Raw genomic sequence first — 26,148 nt, 5'->3', positions numbered from 1 at the left:
GTCATAGCGATTCAGGCAGACCCAAGCTCGAATACCCGACGGACCAACCTTTCAACTCAAATATATATATATATATATATATATATATATATATATATATATATATATATATATAAGATACAATAATTTCTGTTCATATCTTTTTCAATGTAAACCGATAACTATAAATTATAATATATATATATATATATATATATATATATATATATATATGTATAATATTATCTACAACAATTTGTGCTCATCTTTTTCAATGTAAACCGATAACTATAAATTATTTGAATTCAATCATGAAGAGCGAAGAGGGATAGAGAGGGAGGGGATGGAGTGAGAGTCTCCTCACTTACAGTTGTCATGATATTTGTGTCATTTAGATTGCGGACGACCTCGTTTTGATTCGTTGCTGTTGGTTTGGTACAACATTACATTTTTTCTTTGAATTCTGCCATACCTCGGTCCTGAAGACTAGCTTAGGACCGTGAGCTGATTGATACTGTACCCAAATACAGATAGTATACTATCAGTAGCTGCAAAATTTCGCTTATATGTGTAATAACTGGCAACACGTGAGCTTGGCGTTCACCACAATATCATCTAAAAGAGCCATCTTCAGGTTCAGCTGTGAGAAACGAATATGGTATGCCAGCCACTGTATGCTGCCAACTCGTGTCATTATCGACATTCGTTCGATATATCAGATTGTTACACGAAAATAACCGTAAATAGAAAGCTGACGTAAGCTTCCCCGATGAGTAATCATTCATCATTGCATTGTGATTTATCAGGTACATATTATTATCACGTCATCCTGACACTCTTCTAAACAGAATGTGTGCTTTCCGAGTTCGAATTTACACCGAAAAAGCATGCACACACAAAAATATATTTTACAATGATTCACAAGTAAATAGATTTAGGACTTTTGGATTGGATTTTATTATTCTTTTTTTTTTCAAATATCATTGTACAACTGATTTCAATTTCGTCAAAAATCTCAAGCAATTTCATACAAAATTGTACAAGTTATAATACAGCAGCTTTTCCGATAGGCACACAAGACAGTGATGTACAAAGGATTTAAGGAATGTTTATATAAATTAAGAATATAATGTATAGCTAAATATAAAAAAAAAGTATCTGTGATGCTGACATGTAGTCATTACACAAACATAAAACATTAAACACCAAGAATCACGAAAAAATATCAATAAATTGATTTCTTTCACTCCACGTACCATAGTGCCATCGTGGGCAGAGAGTTACTTTGTTTCGAGAGAATCCACCGATGTCTATTAATGACAATTTCCATATAATTAACGAGCATGTAGTCTTGACCACTGAAGAAGTTATGTGGCGCATGAGGCGTTTTACTGAATATCGCCTGATGTGGACTATAATCTGAAAAACTCTACATTCTCAAAAATTATTATAGCTCATTGCATGATACCATCTTCATATAGTAACGACATCATAATTATAATTTTCTAATTTCAAGTACATATTTTGATAGCTCTATCTCAAACACAAAGACAACTACGTATGATACAAATTCTTAACGCCGGGGGCTTAAGAGATATACATAATTATTATCATTAAATTTTGTATTCATTACGTTTAGCATTCATTTCATTTCATTCATTAACATCTCCACTGAGTAAAGAATAGTCATGTATGCCTCTGCCATATTAGCATATTTTCTTTCAATCAGAAAACAAGATTTAGGTACGTATACATGAATGCAAGGCACAAAGAGTAAAATCATCATGATAATAATACATGAAATTATCAAAGAAAGTACTGTGATTTCAATTATATGATAGCTGACTTGGCGAATTACCAGGTAGAAAAGATGTACACATAACAGAATATCAGCAGACAGTCAAATAGAGTATAATCTTACAAACGCTTGCTGTACATTGTTAGTGCTAAATCAGAGAGATAAATATACAACCACGATTCGAAAAAAAATCAATACAAACACATACAAACACCCTCATACATACATACATACATACATACATACAAAAATTTGCAGATTTGAGGTGATATGGTGGGAGTGTAGATACCGTTGAAACAAATTCGTATGTTGATGAATGGGCAAATGCACACGAATGGGGTTGCTTTGGGGGCATTGTAGAACTCAAACGCCCCACTGTTGAAAGTCGCAGCAAAGACAAAAAAAGTAACAAAAAGATAAAAAAGTAAACACGTCACAGCTATGAAAGGTGATGAAAACGACAGCATGAGAAAGGCTATTCCGTTCAGAAGTTATAACGTTTCTGATTTTGCTATAATATACCTCAGTTTGGAAGCAAGGCTACACCAGGGACGGTAAATAATGAGCATCATAATATAATGCAGTGCCCACATCACTATCATTCTCTCTCGTTACACACACACACACACACACACACACACACACACACACACTCACACACACGCACACGCACGCACCCACGCACCCAAGCACACACACCCGCATACTCATACACGCGAAAAGAAACAAAATGATTTGGCAGTTGTTGTTGTTGTTGTTGCGTTTTTGTTTTTTGTTTTTTTTTTTTGGGGGGGGGGGATAAATTTGGAATTTTGATATACATGAGACAATACAAAAATTACATATAATGCAAGGTGGACGACTGATATATCACAATGATATCTGAATGTCTTTGTTAATTGCATGAGACTCTTGAATTATAATTATTTGAGTAATCTTTTTTTTTTCAATAAAACCCGTTTTGATGATTATGTGCCCCACTCTAAAAAATTCCGGGTCAGAACTGACCCGGAACTGGGTCCGTTGGGATCACACACCGTTCCGGATCAAAAATGACTTGGAATTTGGTCATGAAGAATGGGGTCACCCTGACCCAATTCATGACTCTGGGTGGGGTCATATCTGACCCCATTCCTCGTCATTTCTGACCCGGAACGGTGTGCGACCCCAACGGACCCAGTTCCAGGTCAGTTCTGACCCGGATTTTTTTTTTGATTTTTGATTTTTTTTTTTGCTGGAGTGCCGTTTCTATGTGTGGAGGAGTCTTTAGTTGCAAATCGTCATTTGATCCTAACTTTATTTCTCACTCTCATGATATAGGCCTATACAAGGTTACATTCAAAGGACCGTAAAAACAGTATTGAATTTCTATCAAAATGTCAAACACTGAAAACAAAATTCAATTCGCACAATACTTAAACCATGTGATGAAAACGTTTTTGGAAACAAAATAAACCACACCTAAACTTGTTCCTGTAGTCTTGACTGTCGTGCCAATGAAGATATGAATTCAACATGAATGGCGGTAAGACTGAGAATAGCTACAAATAAAACCGAACTTTGAATGTTTTTCGTAACCCCACTATCCTGCCACCTCTTGCTCATAAGAGCAAAAGAAAAAAAAACGAATAAAGAAAGAAATGAAAGGATATACTTCTGGTCATTAAAAGCCTAGGAAACTCGTTTATAATGAACATGTTTGAAGCACGTGGTCTGAAATTTCTGAAGCCTAAGTCTCTACGATCGACGGTCGTTGATTTTTTGCGGTTCCAGATTGTATCGTTCGCAATGAAATCATTTTGAAATTAAAACAAAACGAGGAACTTAGAATGCACATACCAGGTGGATTTATTGTTTTTGCTCACGCACCTCCGTACTGGAAAGAACACAGTGTCCAACATTGTCTTCACAGTGTGTTCACACAGTCGACTATGTGAAAACGCTCGAATTTAACAGTGTGAAGACGATTTCACACTGTGGTGTGGTTTTCGCAGAGTGATCACATAGTAATGCGTTGTTTCACACTGTGAATTGATCACTCACATTGTGTTTACACTGTTAAAACGCTCGAATTTAACACTGTGAAGAGATTTCACACTGTGTTCCCAATGTGTTAACACTGTGTTTCTCACACTGTGAGACACTGTGTTCTTTTCAGCAGGGCTATTCAACAACTATTGAACCAGCTCACGGAATCTTGGTCAGTGAGTCTTTCGTCATTACCTCCGTGAAGGAAGTTATGGTTCTATTTTTCTGGCGCTTATTTGTTCGTTATTTGATTGCTTGCTTGCTTGACTGTTAGGAATGATGATCAACTTGAATAACACTGTGGACGGATTGTGGTGGAAATTTTGCTGGATATGTTCCATTGTCATGATAGGAAAAGTTGATTAGTATTTTGATGGTGATTTAGATCATGATTCGGATCAATGATTATTATCACGTTTGAAAAGATATACCGGTATATACGAATACAGTTCTATATGGCATCAGTGACTCTTTTGGTGGAGATTCACAGAGTATTTGTACTTTGCATATACTTTTATTTACGGCATGCGTCAACGCAAGCACACACTGGTTGAGCTTTTAATGTATTCACAGAATCACAGTGACAATGATAACGATTCAGCATAATTTTCTTGATTTTTTTTTTTTTTTTTTGGTAGCCTCTTTCGTATAACCACTGTTCTCCCAGGGTGTGTGCCACTCTCCACTACCAAAGTAAGAATGCTACACATATGTATAGCCACCTGTACATCTTGGTCAGAGGGGCATAAAGGGTAAGAGCATCTTGTCTAATGATGTGTGCGGCGGAAAGTATTCGAACCCATAGGATGCCCCTGTTAGTAGTCTGTAGACATGTCCACTAAACCACATCACAGTACTCTAATAGCGGTGTAGCGGATTGGAGATCTGTTCATGATATGTGTACATTGCGAACAGGGCTATATTCATATAATTGATAACTGCGCTCGAGGTATTTATTGCCATGCCATGTCCCCGACCCCTCCCCCTCTTGAATACTGAGTAGTCGTTTCTTGCTCATGAAAATGAGAAGATATGAAGGACGCCCTCGTATTCTGGAAGATATTCTTAACCTTGGCACAATAAGCAAAGTTACTATATTTATGTGTAATATAAATAGGAATATCCTTCCTTTACGCGAACATCACTTGGATCACAAATAAACTTTCGATAGTCCAGATGATAATCTGTTCCCTTCTTTGACTGTTGGCATGATAATGATGCAGCTGCAGTATGTCACCCATGGACAGTCTGAAGGTCCCTCTCGATGTAGTTTGCTATCTGCGAACATGATTTTTGCTCCTCACGTGAGTTTGTACATCCAGTTTCACATCCGTATGCGCAAAGTTTGAAATCCACGCCATTCCCCATCTGTTCTTAGATTGTACGCCAGTGTTTCGCCTGGAAGGGGGGGGGGGGGAGGGAACGGGACACATGAACAACATTAGATCTAGACTGGCAAAAATATAATTTCAAAAAAAAAAAATCGTGGCTAAGAAGAACAAATCCGGTTGCGAGAGAACATTCTCTCTATATTTGTGGTAAAATACTTCTACAATCAAATCGTGTGATTTTTATTGAAAGTTGTAAACTAATTTTTCATCACGTTTGTGTTGATATATGAATGAATATGAGATACATGAGTTCCTGCTAATAGAAATCAGAATTTGCTGAAAATGTACTAATTGTAATAATGTTCCGCGTCTGTTTTAAAACTGTTGATATTTAAATTGGGTGCACGTCACGAGTTCGACACCCATGAATCATACAGCCCATAAGTCATACAGCCCATAAGTTCGACACTAAGCAAATATTTCAAGACCCATGAGTCCGACACTAGGCGAAAAAGGCCCACGAGTTCGACTCATGAAACCCCGTAATGTAATGTCGAAGTTGTGGGCCGTGTTTCAATTCAATTCAATTCAAAGGTTTTATTTTCACTTCTTACAACAGAATGTACAAAAAGTACAACGTTTGCCTAATGTTGACTCATGGGCCTCGACTAATGGGCTGTATGACTCTTGGACCTTTGTTTTCTGTGTCGAACTCGTGGGCCATATGACTAGTGGGTATCTGTCTCGTGGGATGACCCCCTTAGATTGTATTTCCGCAATTCGTGTTTTTTGTTCCTATTGGAGTAAGGATATTTTACCTAATCTCGTCGTCTCTCACAGTTGATTTTTTAAAGCTGTTTTCATATTCATTAACATCTTACATCACGACTGGTGAGTATTATTATTGAACGATGTCAAATCCGCTCACCACGAGACAACTAACCACTATAGCAGAATAACAATCACTTGAATCAGACCTAACATAATATGATCAAAAAATTAAATATATTGTTTTTTATGTACGACGGAAGCTACCTTCAATATTAGTCTTGAAGAAGAAAACCATGGAGAGGTTTAAAGGTTTGCAAACAATTCGTCCTATAGTCCTTAAGAAAAAAAATTGATTGGATTTATCTCTTATCGGTATGAAATGATGATGGATATTTGTCATAGACATTACCGTGTATCTAGAAATCTCTCTCTTCTCACTTATCAACTTATAGTCCGAACGGGGTGTTATTGCATAGGCGAATTTCTGCAGAGAGACAAAGCAAAGAGGAAATGACGAAAATATATCAATGACACATTGACAGCGTGTTCGTATATTCAACGAAATTCACATGTAGTACTTGTAGGAGTGTCGATAAAAATGACGATACGATCACCCAGAACTTGGTGTACTTTAGATTTCTTTATGGCATTAATAAAAACAACATACACAAGACACTGAACACTTTGATAGCTAAATGTTGTTTGAAAAAGTACAGTATCATGCAAAACCATGTAAAACACAATCAATTAGCACGTTCATCATGCAGATATACAATAATGTCGTCAACATTGAATTGAAATTGTTGAAGTTTTATAAGTGGCGGTACTTTTGTCATATGTATTCATTTTATTTAATTTGAACTGACTTAATTTCTACATCGTCTTCGAACATGTTAACAAAACAACAATTTTCTACATTTCATCTGCCATGATGAAATGATGATACAAACATTGGTAATGGTGATAACACAAATATATTTCATCACTTAGATTATTATCTAATTTCTTAACGACATTTACGTTTGTAACAACGTGATAAACAGCAATTAAACAAAATGTGAACATTGGGTCAAAGTAAGGGGAAATCGCCATCATTAGTGGAGCTTGACTCAGTAGGCAGCCGCAACAGGAAACGAAAGGAGATATTACATGATTATATGAAAATAAACGTTCTTAACACTTTTATCAAAATCACAACTCTGACATACGGTACGCTGTAAGAAAAATATGTATAATACAAACATAATTCTCACGTCGAGCTCTCTTGATGAGTTCTATCGTTTGTATAGTACAGGGCCGGCGGAGCCGGGGGCCTTACGGACTCGGCCCCCGTTTGTTTGTTTGTTTGTTTGTTTTTTGCACAATACATATGAATCCATAGGATGTAACCACTTTGGGGCCCCCCACTTTTTTTCACCCTGGAAGTGGCACCAGAAAAACAACAACAACAAAAACATAGAATGTGGTTAAGGTTTTGACGTTTGCTAGCTGATGAAACCCGGAAGTGGCAGTAGAATTGCGGCTGTACATGTAGGCCTTTAATTATTATTATTATTATTATTTTGCTTGTTAGCTGATGAAACCCGGAAGTGGCACCAAAAATATAAAGTGGGCCCCCAATTTTCAAAACGTGTCGCCGGCCATGCAGTATATCACTGCAGTTGCGATGTTTCACTAACCTCTTTGAATCCCGAGCCGGGGGCCTTGATCACTTGCCACACGGCCACTATGGGCACCAGCACCATGGAGGAGGCGGCCAGGAGCCATGCCAGGACATTGCCCCACTGAGGGTACACGTACTCCTCGTACACCAGCGGCTGCGTCAGGACCAGGCTCGCGAAAAACATGGCCTTTAAGAAAAAAAAAATGAAAGGAGAGATAAATTATTTATCTTAGAAACGTCAGTATGAAGCGCCATATAAATGCAATTATTATTATTATTATTTATTATTTAAGACAATGATGTTGAAATCACCTTGGAGGAATAAAAGAAGACCACACAAGCATGACTTGTACATGATTTGTGTTGACAATTCAGTTCAGTTCATACAGTTCAATTTATTTTCATATATCCATATTTTTTCTCAAGGAAATTACAAATTCATTGACATTGATACAACAGATAAGAATACAATAAGAATACAATCCAGCATGAAAATATGAATACCCTTTTCACAGTGCAGTTCTTAACGTCAATTAGAATTTCCTTTCGTGCAATTTCTACATTCTGCATAATCAAACTCACCAGAATGAACGTTGGTGACACGAATTTCCAACATATCCGCCAAGCGTAGCTGGGCAGGAAGCCAATCATCTCCTTGATTTCATGAGCAAATCGATTTACACCTGTGTATCAAATGACAAACAATAACAATGTATGGTTTAATCAGTAATGATAATGATAATAATAATGATAATAATAATAATAATAATAATAACAATAATAATATCAATAATGATAATAATAATAATGATAATAATAATAATATTAATAGTAATAATAATAATAATGGCAATGATAATAATAGTAATAACAATAATAAAAACAATAATAACACCTAGTTTCTATAATCCTAGCGCATTACACGCTGAACTTCCTTGAAAAAAGTATACATCTCAATGCGCTTTACAGACTATCATTACCTCGGTCACTGGAGACATTATTTCCAACCAGAACTGACAGTGCTCACTCTCCGCTCTCAGGGGAGCATTCCAGCAAGTTGCAGCCACTTTACAGGCGCGCACATGTTGTGCGTTTTCGTTTCGTTCGTAGCGGCAATGACCTCATGGTTATAGTTTATTCAAGCCATGAGCAGTTCCTCTTCATCACTTCCTAATGGGCAATCAAACGCTCTATAGGATTACAACTTTATCTTTTCAATTATGAAGTGAAATATGATGTAAAATAACAAAATACATGTGAAAATGAGTAACAGAATGAAGAAAGCATAACTGTAATCTTTTTTTTTTGTTGAATATATACATATGTATAGTACAAATAAAATAAGGATGGAAATGGAAATGGAGGGTCCCACTAAAAAAACAAAGCTTGTACGATTCCAGATTACGCGAACAACGAAATTTGTGATCCGCAAGCACCAAAAAATGCGTTTACCATAGAACCAGGACACAGCTATCACTTCGATGGCGACGGCGAAGAGAATGGAGGCCGAGGCTGCGAATTCGCTCTCCAGGTGGAAGACGTAGATGCCGCCGTAGGTGACGTCGATGAGTCCGAAGAGGAAGAAACTGATGACGACGGCGAGGACGAGGAGCTCGCGCCGCTTCTTGAAGATGCGTGGGTACATGTCAACCAACCCGGTAATGATGGCTTCGGTGCCGCCGAACTACAGAGGGCGCACAATAAACAGAGGACGTAAAAGAAAGTCATAAATCGTTAAAATATCGTATCGTGCGGTATCGTGCTTTATATACCTCATATATAGATTCCTCTCATCTGATTGGTTAAAAGTGGAGTCTTTTTGATCAAAATTACGTCATGATTTACTGTGCCCGGGGCATAGAATCAACTGTGCCCTGTAAATAGGTTTGGAGACAGTCGCAACCCCGTACACAGAGATCGCTCATATGTACGCACCAATGATACAACCGCCGCGCTGTCGATCAGCGTTGATTACGAGTCCTTGTTTAATTCAGGTAACATTTTAACCAATCAGATAAGAAGAATCGATATTTCCGGTATATAAAACAAATAATGACAGCTTGATATTCGGGGCACAGTTAAAATTATGTAGGCCCTCGGTGATGTGAAAACTATAACTATGCCCTCAGCTTCGCTTCGGGCATAGTTATGGTTTTGACATCACCTTGGGCCCATAATTTTACCTGTGCCCCTCATAGCAGTCATTATGTGTATATTATGACCTCACGGGCCGTGAAGCGTGTCCAAGCCCAGATAAATCAAATCACATGATTTCAAGGAACCCCATGATATACAGAGAAATAGATGTGAAAGAAAACGACAAGAAAGTAATTCTCGCTAAGACAATCGTGACCCATGTGATGCGATTGTATATTATGTTACTGAAAATGTCATCTATTGTGCCTGAGGATATAGGAAATGGACTGCAGTATGACTTTTCCGTATAAATCAGTTTAGTGTCACCTTTTTTATTTGGTCGAAATAATCAAACCTATACTGCCAACCATACGAGGTCTGTTTCAAGTAAGGATTATTGTAAACACAGAACTAGGCATGATGTCTCAAAACCTTAAAAGGGATTTACAACCTTTAGACACTTCAACCAATATTTTTTTTTCCAGATGACGTAACCTGAACTGACCACGCAAAATACAGAAATACAATTTCTATCCCTTGGTATTGAGCTTTAATACAAGGAATGAAAAGAACAATATTTCCAAGACGTAAAACCATTTTGAGTCGATGATCATTACATGAAATAAAAGAGATTCTTTACTTGCTACTGACAGGATACATACCGAGCTGTCGAGGCCGAGTGTGATGAGCATGATATAGAAAATAACGGACCAGAAGGGGGCTCCAGGGAGGGTGGCGATGGCTTCGGGATAGACCGTGAATACTAGGCCAGGACCTAATGGGACCAATATTAATTTTCAAAAGAATTATTGGCCAACTGCACTTCACAGGTCACTGAATACATCATGACTTATTGCTGTTCACCATTGGTATAATCTCCCTAATCACTTTAAAACTTTTTTTTTCACCGCTTGCATCCAGAAGAGTTCAGATTTTAAAAATTTTTTATTCTGAGTGACTTTACATCCTCAAGGATGCAAGAGTGAATTGAACCATTCAGACTGTGGAAATGAGTACAACCCTCATTTTTTCACCATTTTATAGGGAAATTCACACAGTAATTTCAGATTTGGCGGCCATTCTGGCAGCCATTATGGGGTCCGTCATGAATATCTTAAAGCCTTCAAGGGTGCAAAAGTTGCATCATCCAGATTCGGATTCAGCACCCTCGAAATGGGGTTAAACCATGCATCAAAAACGTTTGGCGTTTGGCGTTGACGATAAAACACAGTTAGACCCAAAATCTGACTTTGGCACCCATTGCAGACTACAGGGTAGTTTCAGGAAAAATATACAGTACGTTTCTTAGCACGGAAACAGTGACCAGCAAACTGTGTTCTCCGACAAGCTACAGTCGAATAAATGGGTGGAATATCTCCATGGGTATCCTCTTTCGTTTCGTGCTCTTACCAACTGATGAATTCTGCACTCTCATTAAAAGTAAGGTGTACAATGTACGTGTCATCGTACCGGTCCTGCAGGGTCTTTTTCATGATCCATGTCTCGGATCCATTATCATAAGAGCGCACTTTAAACACAAGTTCTTAAGAAAGGCCAAATTTTGAAGTCTTCCAAAATCTTGACAGCTTTGATGCAGTCTGTTACATACATTCCAAGCTTTCGAGTCATGCGAGTCATGGAAGTCCTTCATTTTCTTGAAAGACTTCATTAAATTTTGTTAAAGTTGGTGTTATCTCATGTTTTCAACCTCACTACGACGATCGTATGAAAATTTCAGTGGAGGCAGTAAGTGTACTCGAATGAAATAAAATCTGATTGTACATATAAAAAAAAAAAAACTTGAAACATATCATAGTCAGGAAAGTGTACCGAGGTGGGATCATGTTTCAATATACTTGCCTTCCGTGGCAACTTCTGAAATGTCCTTTTGCGTCTTTTCGGCCAGGTAGCCCAAAATTGAAAATACTGCAAAGCCGGAGAAGAAACTCGTGAAGCAGTTTGTACAACTCGTAAAGATGGCGTCCCTGGACAGAGAGGAGCAACAAGAAAACGATCACTCGATTTTCAGTGAAGGGCATCACTCTTTACACTCATCATCTAGATTCTATATTCATGAACATGTCAAAGCGTACATAAGCTGCTGTTTTTGCGAGGTTTTCATGCACACTTTTGCCTACTATTTAGATGAAAAATGAGGAAAACCAACTTATGAAAGAAAAATGAGTTACCAAAACGTTTCGAACACACTTCTAGTCTTAAACTTCATATCTGCGATTTAGATTTTAAAATTGTAACTTAATTGTCAGAAGCCACCATAACTTAGAGTCAGCCAAGTTGACCAAAAAGACATAGTTAACTACACGAACTTCTTTGCATCATTCTTTTCTCTTATAGTTGCCCGATTTGCTCATCCTGCAAAAGTTGTTTTGTTTTTTTCTTGTTGTTTGTTTTTTTCGATGGCGCTATTTTTCATCATGCCAATGACGTACTGGTCAAGTAGATCTGGACACCGTAAACACCATAAGTGATAATATAATCATTCGTTTGCAAATGTTGCGTCATTAATCGAGATAACGCATGACGTCATTAGAAAATGACCTCTATACAACCGCAACCGAAACCAGGATTGAAAAAAAGAAAGAGACATTAGGTAATCTATCATGAACAAAACATGAACTTACCTATATACATTACTGTGGAATTTGTTGTAACTGGCGAACGCAATGTGTACGCCGAAACCAGCACCAATGGAATAAAATATTTGGACTGCAGCATCGATCCAGACCTGCGTTTGTGATCGGAAATACACCCAATATGTTTCGTAAATACTTTGTATTCCTTCATTCATTTCGTTATCCATTGCAATCAGAAACATGCAACTATGATTTCCGTTTTGCCAAAAAAATAAATTCATAAATTTGAATTTGATTGTACAATAAACGAAATTTTATATTACGTAACTAATAAGGAAAGAAACAACCACAACAACTAAAAAAATTAACCCTGGTGTGATTACAAACTGTTATCTGTCGAATTTCGCAAATCGGATCCACAAGTTTGTGTAATAACGGTATTATCCTGCATCTACCATGATAGCTCGCCTACTCTTTATTTGATTGAATTTTCTCACACACACAAATGTAGATATCATATTGTAGCGTTTGGAGTCTTGTGAGGCTGTTTTTGCGAGGTATACATTATACGACATTCTACGATTATTAGTATTTTTTGTCTGTTGCTCAATTGTTGACTTATAATCTCATTTATGATGATACAGTTGTTGTTCATTGATTTTGATGATTAACTTGAAATGCTTTACTTGAATCATTAAAAGCATTAGCCTGCGAAATGTCACTCTTTGTCTATAAAGCAAGATGAAGCGTTTGAGACACAGCTGAAAACAACATTCTGGTAATAAAGGTCAGACAGAACAGAAGCAAGTACAGATGGTCCATAATCTGGATTCCTTAGTCATTGTTAGTTGAATCTCCTAAAGGACACCGATTTTTATAAAAGTAGGTGACAAAGTAGGCGAATTAGGAAAGTCGAACATAAATCAATATGCGTTCCACTGGCTTATACAATGTATATTTCTCACTATTACCAAGTCAAGAAATGCACAAATGTTTCTGAGAAGTCTAGAGTCTCCTGTCAATTCAACCTGTCTACGTAAAAAACGAAGAAAAACGGACAGATAGCAACAAAAATGCACCTCACATTCAACAGGAATAATGCTTCAACGCTCGCATTAACCGAGGGTGCACCCTCACCTGTGCATTAGCAAGCTGGTTGAAGTCTGGCAGGAGGTAGAACTTGATGCCCGTACCGGCCCCGGGAAGGGTGGCGCCGCGAATGAGAAGGATGGTGAGAACAAAGTACGGCAGCGTGGCTGTCACCCACACCACCTGAAGACGTGAAAAATATAATGTATCCGTCAGGACAGAATCAATGAGGGCATTTAAAACACCAGACACCTGTCCTCGGTAGTTTCAACTGTTTACCTGGTTTGTCCCATTCGGTTTCCTTACACTCAAACCCTCACTTACAACATTTGTTTAGGTGCACGTCAGGAATTCGACACCCACCGTACGAATCATACAGCCCACGAGTTATGCAGCCCATGGGTTCGATACTAAGCGAATAAGGCCCATTAGTCCGGCACCAGGCAAACAAGGCCCACGAGTTCGACACACTAAGGCCCCTGAAATATAATGTCGGTCTTATGGGCTGTTTTCGCTTAGTGTCGAACTCGTGGGCCTATTTTGCTTTACTGGTGTCAATCTCGTGGGCCTTGTTTGCCTGGTGTCAAACTTGTGGGCCTTGTTTGCCTAGTGTCAAACTCATGGTCTGTTTGACTAGTAGGCTGTATGACTCGTTGGTGTCCTTCTCGTGGGATGACCCCGTCTATTTAGTCTTTGACGCAGACAGATGATTGGGTTTTTTTTTTTATACAAAGAACAATGACATCTAGTGCGATGTGGAAGAATGAACAATTCTTCTTCATCAATTTACGACTATTTTCCCGTCTTCTTATTATTCTCATTTTCATTATGATCATAGTGAACTTTATCATTCTAACACTGGATGAGTCATGTTGACTGCTATGCTCTTAAATTCTCTTACGGGATGACATTCCAACCTGAGATTTGTAACACTTGTATAGGACGGTTTTTTTTAATTGCTTGAAAGCAACAACGTTTAGGCGTTTAGGTATCTTTTAAAATTAGATAAATGATTTAACTAAGGCGCAACACACATCGCCAACGTGAAAGAAGGTTGAGAGAACCGCAAAGCTGAAGATATTTAGTCGCGAAAAATGCTCAGCGAGCAAAGTGCAACTTCAAATTTGAAAGTAAACGTCGAACGGATATTTTAGGAAAATGTGCTTACACGTCATCTACACCATTGTCTCTCTTCCTCTCTCCCTCCTCCTCTCTATTCGTACATATAATATTTATATCAAATACGTAAAGTGTACAGTCATTCGTGAAGAGATGTAAACCCTACACTGTCAAGAGGTACTTAGCAAATATATATTACGGTCTCCGCGGCCTCTTTTTGTGATAACCTTACCAGCTCTCACAGACCAAGGCAAACAAACTTGTCTAGAGGAAACATTCGAATCTTAGTCAGACACCAGGCTGTACACCTTACCATTTACCATTCCCACACCCGGCAAAAGTTCCGATGTATTATTGTGAGGAACTGAATTGAAAGAGGTTTGGCCCTTGGGCACGAGTAGTGTGTGCTTGTGACTCAGCGTTCATGTGATATTCTGTATGTGTGTTTGTGTGTACTCTGAAGGGAAGGGTGACGTGTATGTATATGTTTGCACTCTGTGTGTGTGTGCGTGTGTGTGTGTGGTTGTGTTTGTTGTGATATATCTATGTTTGTGCTATGATATCATCACTGTCTATGATTTTAGCTGATCTTTCTCTGTAGCCCAGTTTTAAGAGCTTTTCAAAACCAGTTATCGCGAAAACGTCAGGGCATTTTTATAAACTTCCTGTCAAAAACGGTCCCCGAAAAAAATGTTGCTCAGACATTGTCGCGGTAACTTTTGCCAAATTCTACCCTAGCCATTTAGGGTAACTACCCCGACATTGCCCAGACGTTACCCCGAAAAACTTTTAATTTTTTTTTAAAGGCTTTCGTGGTAACATTCCTTTGATACATTCAACACGCATGCGCAACAGTCCAAACAGAATTCCATACCGCTCGGCGATCACAATATGCATGGATTGTAACCACATCAGTTAAAACAGAGCTTTAGATTTTGATATTAATTCATCAGCAAAATTGTTTTGTTTGGGGGATCCCGTTGTCATTTCCTGATGTGCACTAAAATTACCACCATCATCATCGTCATCATCATAATCCTCATCCTTACCATCATCCTCTGTAGCGAGGTTCATACCTTTCCCGATGTTTTGACGCCTTTCCATATCGAGAAGTAAAGGATGATCATGACCAGGAGAAGACAAAGAGGCAGTTGCCATGACAACCCAGCCAAATCGAACAGACCGCTACTCTCGTGCCGCCTCAGCATCTCACGACTACAACGGAAAGGACAATTCGTTCCATACGTATTAAATGGTGGGAAAAATATTCATTATGTAACATTATGTGTTTGTGTGTATGTGTGTGTGTGTGTGTGTGTGTGTGTGTTTGTGTGTGTTTGAGTGTGCGTGTGTACGTTAACACTGAGTGTGGAATATATTATTACTGTGCTTTGCACGTTTATACACGCTTTAACAAGGGCAAATGAACATTTCGGCTGTTGACTACATCTATTGTTTTCTTCTGTTTTCAGGTACATTTCATGTAATGCAGTATCCACCAACATCCATAATCTAAGAGATTATTTGGTTTGACCAGAAATACTTTACTAACACATGAGTGTCGATTGAAATCATCCTCAGAATCAGAATGTGACCGTAGCATCCATTGCTGCACGATTTTGATATAATATGATAATGATGTCAACCTGAACGATTTATATTTGTAATGATATTCTATGTTGTTATTGCTGCCCGAGAGTAGAGGAGGAAAAAAATCCCCCACCATTTTCGGTAATTTTTTTTGTTTTTTTGTCTTGTCTTATTTTGCTTTCTTTGCTTTTGTTTTTGTTTTGTCATTTATCATGACCCACCAATCTGGGAATATGCTTGTCATAACAACCCGTTATGATTCCAGTCAAAGTGTGGTACGTTGGTTTGATCCGCTGCACACAAATGCTTGATTTCTTCTTTTCCCAATATCACGATCTATTCACACGCATGTAGCCCCTCAAGAATAACTTACACAGTAACTGTAGTACAAGACAACAACATTCTTTTAAAATTAGAATACTCGATGTTAGAACAAGAAGAGGTTCTACCGAGCTAATACTATTCCTTGTAAGGAAAGGAATAATTATACAACAAACAAACAACCGGTAATAGGAGTGTGATGGTGTGGCCGGTGACAATTACTCCGGTCTTATTTTCTCAAATGACTTAGGTTGGGGTTGGGGCTGTGATAGGGTTTTTGATTTACACGTAGTTCAATGTCAGGATTAAGATTAGGGTTAGAATTATATTTGTGGGTAGAATTTATGTTTGGCATATAGTGAAGAAATCGTTTGGTGTGAGGGTGTGCGAAGGAGATCTTACTCAAAGTATTCGGTGGCAGGGGTTGACCCCGTGGACGCGTTGTGCCACATCAGCTCGCCCTCGACCTCCTTCCAGGTGGCGTTCATGGTCTCGTCGAAGCACCACTCTGTATTCCACGTGTTGCCGCAGAACGTCCACGGGAGCAGCTTGGTGAAGCTGGCAAAGAGGTAGTAGAAAGACCAGGCGATGACCACGTTGTAGTAGAAGCCAACATACCACGCCATCAGTACCACGGCCCAGCCCACTCCTGATTAAATGAAGACAAAAAAATCGGAAGAAGAAAAAGACAAAGAAGTAGAAGACAAAGGAAAAAAAAAACGTTGAAAACGTATTATGTCTTAATTGTCATCGCCAAAAGGTTGCTGTTGTAAATGACTGCAGAAATATAATTAACGTGGCAGTGAGTCATGTTGGAGTATATAGAAACTCATAAAAGTAATATCATTATCCGACTAGGCATCTTTCCGAATCCGTACGTGGCGACGTCACGGATCGAAATGAACCCAGTTGCTGTCGATGTATGGCACAATATGTGATATCGCCCCAAGTATTGAAACGAAATCATGTCGCTGCGCTCTTTTTTTTTGTTACTTCAGTCAGTGACACGGTGTGAATGACTTTATTCTCATATCCGCTTCAATAAGCTCTTCAATGATATGATATAATCACAGTTTAAACACTTATCAATGTATCCACTTCGGAGTACACACTCTTTATTTTACTACAAGCTGTTAACATTGATATTTGTATACACAACAATTTCCTTCTCGTATTCCAATTACCTTCTCATACGCAAGATATTCAAATTATAGTATTCATTCATATCCTACCCGTCACGCAACAGATTATCATTTGGAAAATCCTAAACCCATTACAAATCAAAATTCCATAAGACATCATGGTCCAGATGTATGGAACTCAATGAATGATGACCTTAAACGCAGTTCTTCTCTACAATGTTATAAATCATCTTATAAAAACGTTCTTCTCGCAATGTACCACTCGAATGAGAAATTACGCTTTTGTTTTAAAGTTCCCAACTCCCGAACACTGTATCGCATCGTTTTTCCCTCTCTTCTCCTCTCTTCTCCTCTCTTCTCTTTTCTCTCTACTCTTCCTATTCGGGTCCCTTATTCTCTTTTTTTTTCTCGTCTTCAGACATTCCACCTTATGTTGTCCTTTTTGGTCAAATGACATTTAGAATACTTTAAAGATTTACGTTAATTGTTTTACGTGTGTGTGCGTTCCGTTCCTTTAGTTTTAAAAAGAAAATGTTACAAGGCATATATGTTCAGAGGCCGTTGTCCAAGTCAAGCGATTTGCTTTTTGATATCTGTCTCCCCCACCTGTACACTTAAGATCTATAATGAATTCATGTATTATTAATTCACATGATTACATACTTGTAATGTGAAATCTTGTTTGTATTTTCATGACTTGTGAATAATATGTTTGATATTGTTATACTTATTTTCTGTTATGTACAAGTGGAGAAATAAAACTTACTGAAACTGAGACTGAAATGCTAAATCGTCTTGATTTTCAACACAAGTAAAATACAAACAACAATGTATGATTCTCCTCATTTAGTAGCCGCATGTTCTCCACTCACTTAAACTGTTTCTCTCTCCAATTTGCATGATCATCCATAGGATGGATATTACTGGCGGGTTCTTTAAAGTCGCATTAATCAACAAAGGATGGTTAGCTCTAGAGGAAGATTGTGATGACTTTAGTTAGTAGATATACTCGAGATGAAAATGTACAAAAATTCGAGAGTAAACCTATTCACTGATTCATTTAGCACCGTGACACATATAATAAAGAAGGCTTACACTATAGATTTCTTGGCACGAGTGTCAAACGAATGAAATAGATGTATCCTTTGCCAATACCAAGAACGTGGTTTCCATAGGTACACAGCTTAATTACGTCACAAGACGATTTACAACTGTTTTAGCGCTCCCGACTTCAATGCATCACCGCGAAAATTTAACGCGTTTCTCTCTCTTCCTCTCTCTCTCCCCCTTTCTCTTTATGTTATTTCATCTAGACGGGCAGTGGTATTGATCTGTTTATTTTGTCATGCCAGTTTTGAACAAGTGTTGGGGACACTCTCGACATGTAAGAAATCTATTTTTAGGGAAATAGACGGTTATATCTGCAAACCTAGTCGGAAGTGTTGTAAATCTAATCGTCATTTGGTTTACCTCGTACAAACATTGGAGGAGAAAAATGTCACAAGGGTAACTGTTCGTAGAATAAACTGCATTATTCCTACAAAGAAAGGAAAGCTATTTTCGTAGTGCGACAGTTTACGTGGGGGAGTATATAAATACAAATGTATATATAGATAGTATATATATATATATATATATATATAGGCACACAGACATATATATATGTATATATATATATATATATATATATATATATATATATATACTCATAATATGCATATACATATGTAAAGAGAATTTCACATAATAATTTTCTTTTTTTTTTCTCTTTTTTGTGCAGGATAATGAAAGACCATTTAACTAACCTCCTTCATCCAAGGCGGGGAAAAATATAAGACCTGAAGCATATTATGTTGGTGTAAAGTCGAAGTAATAGATACTTTTTATTTAAAAAAAAGGAAATTCTGTGCAATTTTCTTTACATTTTCTTAATATCGTTCAAATACTAGTACTATGACATCACCAACGCGATAACGGCTCGTGGATTTAACCAAAACAAGTTACCGTACTGAATACTGAGTATATTACATTTTTTACGGATTGTTCGATATTCTTGCCTTCAGTGATCTTATTATTTTTTTTTCTCATTAGGACCTACTAATAAATATTATACTGCATTCACTGAGTTTAAATCCATGTAAGTATATGAAGAGTTTGTTCGCAAAAACCGATAAGTCCATATTTGCCAAATGGAGATATTTGCGATTAAAGGTCAAGAAAAATAAAGAGAATGATAAGAAAATTTTTGCTTCTTTTGACCATAACTTCAAAATGTACCTGTATATGTAGTGACCAATATATCATTTAAAAGGTATTATTTTGTACTTTATGACAGAGACCGTACTTCAAAATCTTCAAAATGGTCTTATCGGTTTTTGCAAACAAACTCTTCATATTTTGGGTGAATTTCCGAAGAACCTCTGACAGGAGATTAAACGGAACATCGCCCTTAACCGTTTTAAACTTGACATATGTCACATGAAATTACAAACGTTACACTCTGAAGTTTTCGTTTAATTTCTTTTACATTTTTTTTTTCTATTCATACCCTTCACACATTTCCCTTTAGAAAATGCTTTCAGGAGTAGAAGGCTCGTTTTGCCCAGATACTAAAGAGAAGACAAAGCATGTGCAAGAAAATAAACGAAGGCTCATTAATGTGACAAACTACAAGTCTTCAATGTGTTACTTGGTAAAACCAAGCACCTCCCTGGTAAAACTATGACAGATGACCCTTCTAATGCCCTCGAGAACTGAGTTGACGTAGGCGCGTCATGTGAGGATGTTGCCTTTCCAATGATTCGGTAGTGCTTTATTCTGTCTCTCTTAGAAATATCAAATAATCTTTAAGTCAGTTGATTGAAGAAGAAAAATATTTTTCCATAGAAGCCAATTAGTATCAGCATTTCGTCGAAAACGTTGCTCTCTTCTCGTTCTTGATCAAAATGTTGCATATCTTTTACGGCATTCTGCAACTTTACGGCATCCTGCAACTTTTCGGCACTCGTGATTTTCACGCTATCCCGTGCCCCGCGCAGAGTGTTGGATATCAATCCTCATCGGCTTGACTCATCAAACAAAATTCGTCCACCACTTGCGCATGTGTGTTCAAGCCAACATTCCACGGGACAAGCTTTTAAAAAGAGAAACGTGCCTGAAAACAAAAGAAAGCGAGCTGTTCGTCTCTCGAGGTTCGCGCCCCGCTGCCGAGTTCGATTTGTCGTAGTAATTTGCTGCCATCATTCTTCTCAGCGCCCGATGCACACTTGCCATTTTGTCCCTTGCCCGTCATTAAAGCCATGTCAACAACATGGCCCCGAATTCTCAGCGGGGTCTTGGAGGAATGAGAAAGTTCCAAAGAGTTCCAGTCAGGGAAGAAGCATATTGGGATAAAGCTACCAGGTTTCTCTCCCCCCCCCCCCCCCGACAAACGCAAGACCCTAATAAGCATTGTGTTAGGTCATTACCATAACAATGGTTCTCCAGTTTGCTGGAGAACCATCAATCTGTCGCGTGTATAAACTTTGTGATACATTTCATGAGAGGAAATTGGGTGAATGACATATGGCCCTGTGAAAGGACCACCACACTCCGTAGAGTTTATTTCTCCGCCATGGTACTTTCCCGATAATTTGGAGTACCTCGATCGTCAAGCTTCTTCCCATCCAGTTTGACTTTTGTCTACCATTACAAGCAGGATCCGGGACTATTAAAAGGGAAATTCAGTCCAAATATAAGTTAATCTGATAAAAAAAAGAGTAACATCTTACGACTTAAACAGTAAAAATTTGACATGAAATTGGATGAAAGATAAGGAAATTATGACATTTTGAAAGTGTCGAACTCATGGGCTGTATGACTCGTGGGCGGTATAACTGGTAGGCTGTATGACTTGTGGTTATCGGTCTCGTGACGTGCACCCGTTTTAAACCAGTCAACCTCACTATGCCCGCGGTTATAGTTATGTTTTTGTTGTAATGTATAGTTGGATGAAAGGGACCTAATGGATATACTATAATTATTCACTTTTGTCATTAATCGTGCTTTATAATACACTTTTCCAGGTAGTAACCATTTGTCTTGGAATCGTTGAATAGAATCATGGAACAAAACGCATAAAAGTAATTGTAAAAGTGAATGTGGATTGTACATGTGTCTCGGTGTGAGGGGTGATTCTGTATCACTCCATCACTGCCAACGAGGCTGATGGTTTGCCTTCATCAAGTTAGTCAATCGAGTTCCTACGCGGGAAACGAGGTAATGTTGATAAATTGGTTCCTATGGAGAAACTGAGACGCACGTAGGCCTGCCGTTGCAAACTCTCTTGAAAAACTAACTTCAAACGAAAGAGTTTAGATTACAATGTGTATTAGTTTGTGCCTTCCATCAAAATCAAATTGCGTTTCCTACTTGATACTTAACAGCGTCCCTTTTCTCAGAAAAAAAAGCTATTATATTATTTCAATTGATACGAAACGCTGCAGATTAAGTGTAGACCCACCCCTCCTTAGGATCCCCAACCTATCATGATTGATTTTCTCTGAATTTACGGGCTTGTTAAAGGGGGTGATATCGTTCAATTTTCGGCAATACGCAAAAGAGTTCATCCAACAAACATCGACAGTAGCATGTATCATCAGCTGACTGCAGTTGTGAATGATTTCTATTTCGACCATAATTTAGCTTACATGCAATATATTTGATAGACAATTTAAACAAGATAAAGGAAAGTATATACGGGTACTGATTACATAGTGACGCCATGATCTTGAAGACTGAAAAGCTGTCAGTTGAAAATGGTGTATTTTACGAAGCACGTAGAAATGTAAGTACCGGTTACAGTTCGTTATTCCGAAGGTTCGTTATTCCGAAGATTCTTTTAGTCCCAAGGTTCGTTATTCCGAAGGTTCGTTAATCCGAAAATGTGATAAGGTTTGTTATTCTGAAGGTTTATTAATCCGAAATGAAATAAGGTTCGTTAATCCGAAAATGAAACAAAGCTCATTATTCCGAAGGTACGTTACGGACCCTATTTCATTTTCGGACTAACGAACCTTCGGAATAACGCCACAAATGTTCGGATTAACGAACCCTTTTTCATTTTCGGATTAACGAACCTCTAGGTATAGGGAATTTGTGTGTTTCAGATTAACGAACCTTCGGAAAAACGAACCTTCGGAATAACGAACCTTCGGAATAACGAACAGCACGCGTAAGTACCTACCGGCAATGATTTCATTTTGCTAGAGTCACACACGGCCGGATTTCGTAACGGGTCCATAAGGAATTAAAACCGTATCCACCCGGTTCGAGCCGTAGAGATCCGCATTGACCCGCATTGTAACCCGTGTCAATTCCTGATGGATTCCGGGGGATACGATACGGCGGTGAAAAATTTTTCGGTCATGTTAAAAATTTTCTCACGGATTTCAATTCCGTATTGATATCCGAATTGACCCGGTTCGAACCGCATTGACTCGCATCGACCCGCTGCATCAGCAGCGTAAAACCGTATGAACCCTTACCGTATACCGCATTGCCTTCAATGCAACGGATAATGACAAGTTTTACACCCGGGTCGGACTTGGTCGAAGCGGGTTGACACGGGTCGATAGGGGTCGAAAAGGATTCAGTTAAGGATTTAAAAAGCGGATTTTTAAACGGTTCGATACGGATCAATACGGGTCCCTACGGCTCGAACCGGGTCGATACGGTTATAATTCCTTATGGACCCGGTTCGAAATCTGGCTGTGTGTGACTGTAGCATAAATTACTCTCCATTCCGGGACTAATCCGGCTCATTTTCAACCGGATCAAATCCGTTTCATGACCCGGCCGTGCGTGACTCTAGCAAGTTTATTTCGTTTCCGTCTAAACTTTTTTAGATTTTTTTTTTTATGAGTCCAGCCACGCCCCCTGGCTGAGGGATTTACGTCATAAAAGAAAACGAGGCAGAGTTTTTAGAAAAATTCGTCGTCACACTTTCTTGTCAAGTTGAGTTCACGCAGTTCAGCAAGTCGTTACAGCATGTTCAAGACTTCTGATATTTTCTGCGTAATGCAGGGACGGATCCAGGAATTCCGTAATTCTGACAACTGACAAGAAAAATAAAACGGCCTTTACAGGTATTTTCTCATGCCACTTCCGGGGTTAATGGGCTGACAAGGAAGAAAAAATAAAGGCTTTTACACGAAAACACAATTTTCTGGTAGCACTACAATCGGCTGGCGCAAGGATCATTGTACGATTTCATGCATACTTACAAGAAGTTAAAGGGAGCGCACTCAGTGCGCCCCTTTATTTTTTCTTTTTTATTTCTTTTATCAAAAAAAAAAGGGGGGGGGAACGCGCCCGGTGCCCGCCCCCACCCCTACCCCCGATCTGCCACTGTTATGGTTGCACATAATTATATTCCAAGTGAACTGGGCGTTCTGTTTCATGTCAAGGGTATGCAGTCCTGAAAACGGAGCATGAGAGTCTTTATGCCTCTCATGCTATGTGTTGTCATTGTTGTGGTAATGCCAGACACGATTCATTTAATTTTGCAACGACTATTCGCTGTGCGGTTTGCGGCTGGAACAGGAAAGTTCAGCGATCTTTCATTTCGAGAGAAAATCAATGGCAAAGATGAATTATGGACCATAACGAAGTTTAGCAGTCCAATGTCGCCGTAATGAGTTCCTGCTTAACCCAAGCAGCTATCCGGCTGCTCTTGGCGCTCCCTCGTGGCGATGCTGGGCTCTCGTCGGGCCTTGCCCCGACGCTCCGGCCACTGTAGGGAAGCGTGGAGGAATGGTATTCACCGCGCCCCTGTCTAGCCAGCCAGAAAAATACAGACCATACTTCTGGGTAGTCGAGGGGCGAATTTTCGCAATTCGATTAGAGAATAATATGGACAAAATTACGCGAATGTGATTGGATTGGCATTCTGGGACTCACATTTCGGCGGGTATGGCTCCCCGTAGAAATGAGTGAGTGCACGCGTACAGCCTGGACGTGCTTTTACCAGGTAATTGTTGTGCCACATTGTGAAGAGATGAGCAGCCATCTTGCAAAATAGAAAAAAAAAATACATCGTGCACATTGATGAGAACTGACTGGAAACTAAAAGTATAAGTACGTGAGTAGAAAGATGGATTAAAAAAAATAAAGCTCTGAAAGATGTAATTAAATGATGTAAATCGGAAACACATCATGTCAATACGAGACGGTGAGGATGTCACGAACTCATATCCCAATGAACTTCCAAAAAAATCTTTAAGAATGAGATAATCTTTTTCAATCAATTATTGTAGTCTTGTTACAACCAAGCAACAATAATTGATGTTCTAGGAGAAGTAGGTTTTAGTTGCCAAAATATCGACCGACCACGTATAGGCCTACATAATATCTTATAAAATGGGTTCAAGAATGTAGCCAATAGGAAGCGCTGAAATGAGTGACGTGTGCCTTGGTTACTCAGTCCCATTGCACTGCGTGTTAAATCCTATTGCCGATCGTCTGTGCGCGCGGCGGCTCCTTTGAATTGCATGCATACGCGCTGTCAATCCTGTAAACAACTTCTAGTTCGGGCTGCCGGCCGGCCGGCCTTTCTTCCCTTGTGCATAACAATGTGTGGCACAGGTTTGGCGTACGTATACTCTACTTACAGTACAGTAGACCAAGCGTTGTGGGACCGGACGCGTACATGAAGTCACTTTGAAGGGCAAATCCAACGATTTAGCAGGTTAATTCTCACGCCGTTTTCAGAGTATGTTGTCTAGTAGACCTATATGAGGAGTCTATATCAAGTCTTTAAGGTAAAGGGTGCATATTCTATGTAAAATAAATAAGTTTTCATTCGGGAACTTAAGTGTCCGGAAACCCAACCCCCCCATCATAATGTATGTGCGGGATTTCCGAGTGCGACGTGCGTAAATGTTTGGGACGAACATCTTCGGACGTCTTGACCCACAAAGGTACGTGAAAAACGCTGAAAAATGCTGTTAGTTTTCGAATTTTCGACCCATTTTATAAAACAAATGATGCACAGGATTATTTCGTGGCGCTAGAGGAGGCGTAGCTCACTCTCGGGTATTTACAATGTAGTGCAACATGCACTCGGCTTCGCCTCGTGCATCTTTCACAATTGTAAATACCCTCGAGTGCACTACGCCTACATTAACGCACTCTATCCTGTGCATCATTTGTATAATAACGATCACGTACATCACTGTAATTGGAATTGTATGTTTTTGTGTGTAATCTTTCCATTTTCTGGGCGCATAGGGACATTATATGCACTATGTGTTATGCGCTATATAAGTACTATACAAATAAATTATTATCATTATTACTATATATTATGCAATATATGTATGTATTTATTTGTAACAATTGACATAATTCTTTATTCTCACAAACTAATGAGAGAGCTGTGAGATATGTCATCATCACCTTTTTCTTCGAATTATAATTCACTAAAAACAACATCAACTGAAACTTCAAATTTCGTCACCTTTTTTTCCTCTTCGTTTTTCTTTTTAATGAAACTTTTGCACTTGCTTCAATTTCGAAAGTCTGAAAAAAATCTATTCATCAACGTCAA

General features: G+C 38.6%; 1 protein-coding gene across 1 annotated transcript in view; it reads right to left on the bottom strand.

Annotated features, from left to right (window-relative positions):
• Window positions 1-4,551: 4,551 nt before the first annotated feature.
• Window positions 4,552-26,148, bottom strand: part of LOC139738898 (sodium-dependent noradrenaline transporter-like) — a 41,836-nt gene continuing 20,239 nt past the window's right edge. Inside the window, exons 3-13 of the mRNA XM_071649528.1 lie at window positions 16,822-17,068; window positions 15,585-15,723; window positions 13,438-13,572; window positions 12,349-12,452; window positions 11,567-11,691; window positions 10,369-10,481; window positions 9,023-9,254; window positions 8,153-8,253; window positions 7,587-7,757; window positions 6,317-6,391; window positions 4,552-5,203 (exon numbers count right to left, since the gene is read on the bottom strand). Of these exons, the coding sequence (XP_071505629.1) occupies window positions 5,180-5,203; window positions 6,317-6,391; window positions 7,587-7,757; window positions 8,153-8,253; window positions 9,023-9,254; window positions 10,369-10,481; window positions 11,567-11,691; window positions 12,349-12,452; window positions 13,438-13,572; window positions 15,585-15,723; window positions 16,822-17,068 (1,466 nt within the window). The 3' untranslated portion in view covers window positions 4,552-5,179. The remainder of the gene's footprint in view (window positions 5,204-6,316; window positions 6,392-7,586; window positions 7,758-8,152; window positions 8,254-9,022; window positions 9,255-10,368; window positions 10,482-11,566; window positions 11,692-12,348; window positions 12,453-13,437; window positions 13,573-15,584; window positions 15,724-16,821; window positions 17,069-26,148) is intronic.

This window comes from Diadema antillarum, unplaced genomic scaffold (assembly GCF_040938485.1).
Source record: "Diadema antillarum isolate AM-2024a unplaced genomic scaffold, OU_Dant_1.0 seq00000773_RagTag, whole genome shotgun sequence".
Lineage (NCBI taxonomy): Eukaryota > Metazoa > Echinodermata > Echinoidea > Diadematoida > Diadematidae > Diadema > Diadema antillarum.
Note: the sequence above shows the minus strand (reverse complement) of the source record. Positions and strands in the feature narration are given on the sequence as shown.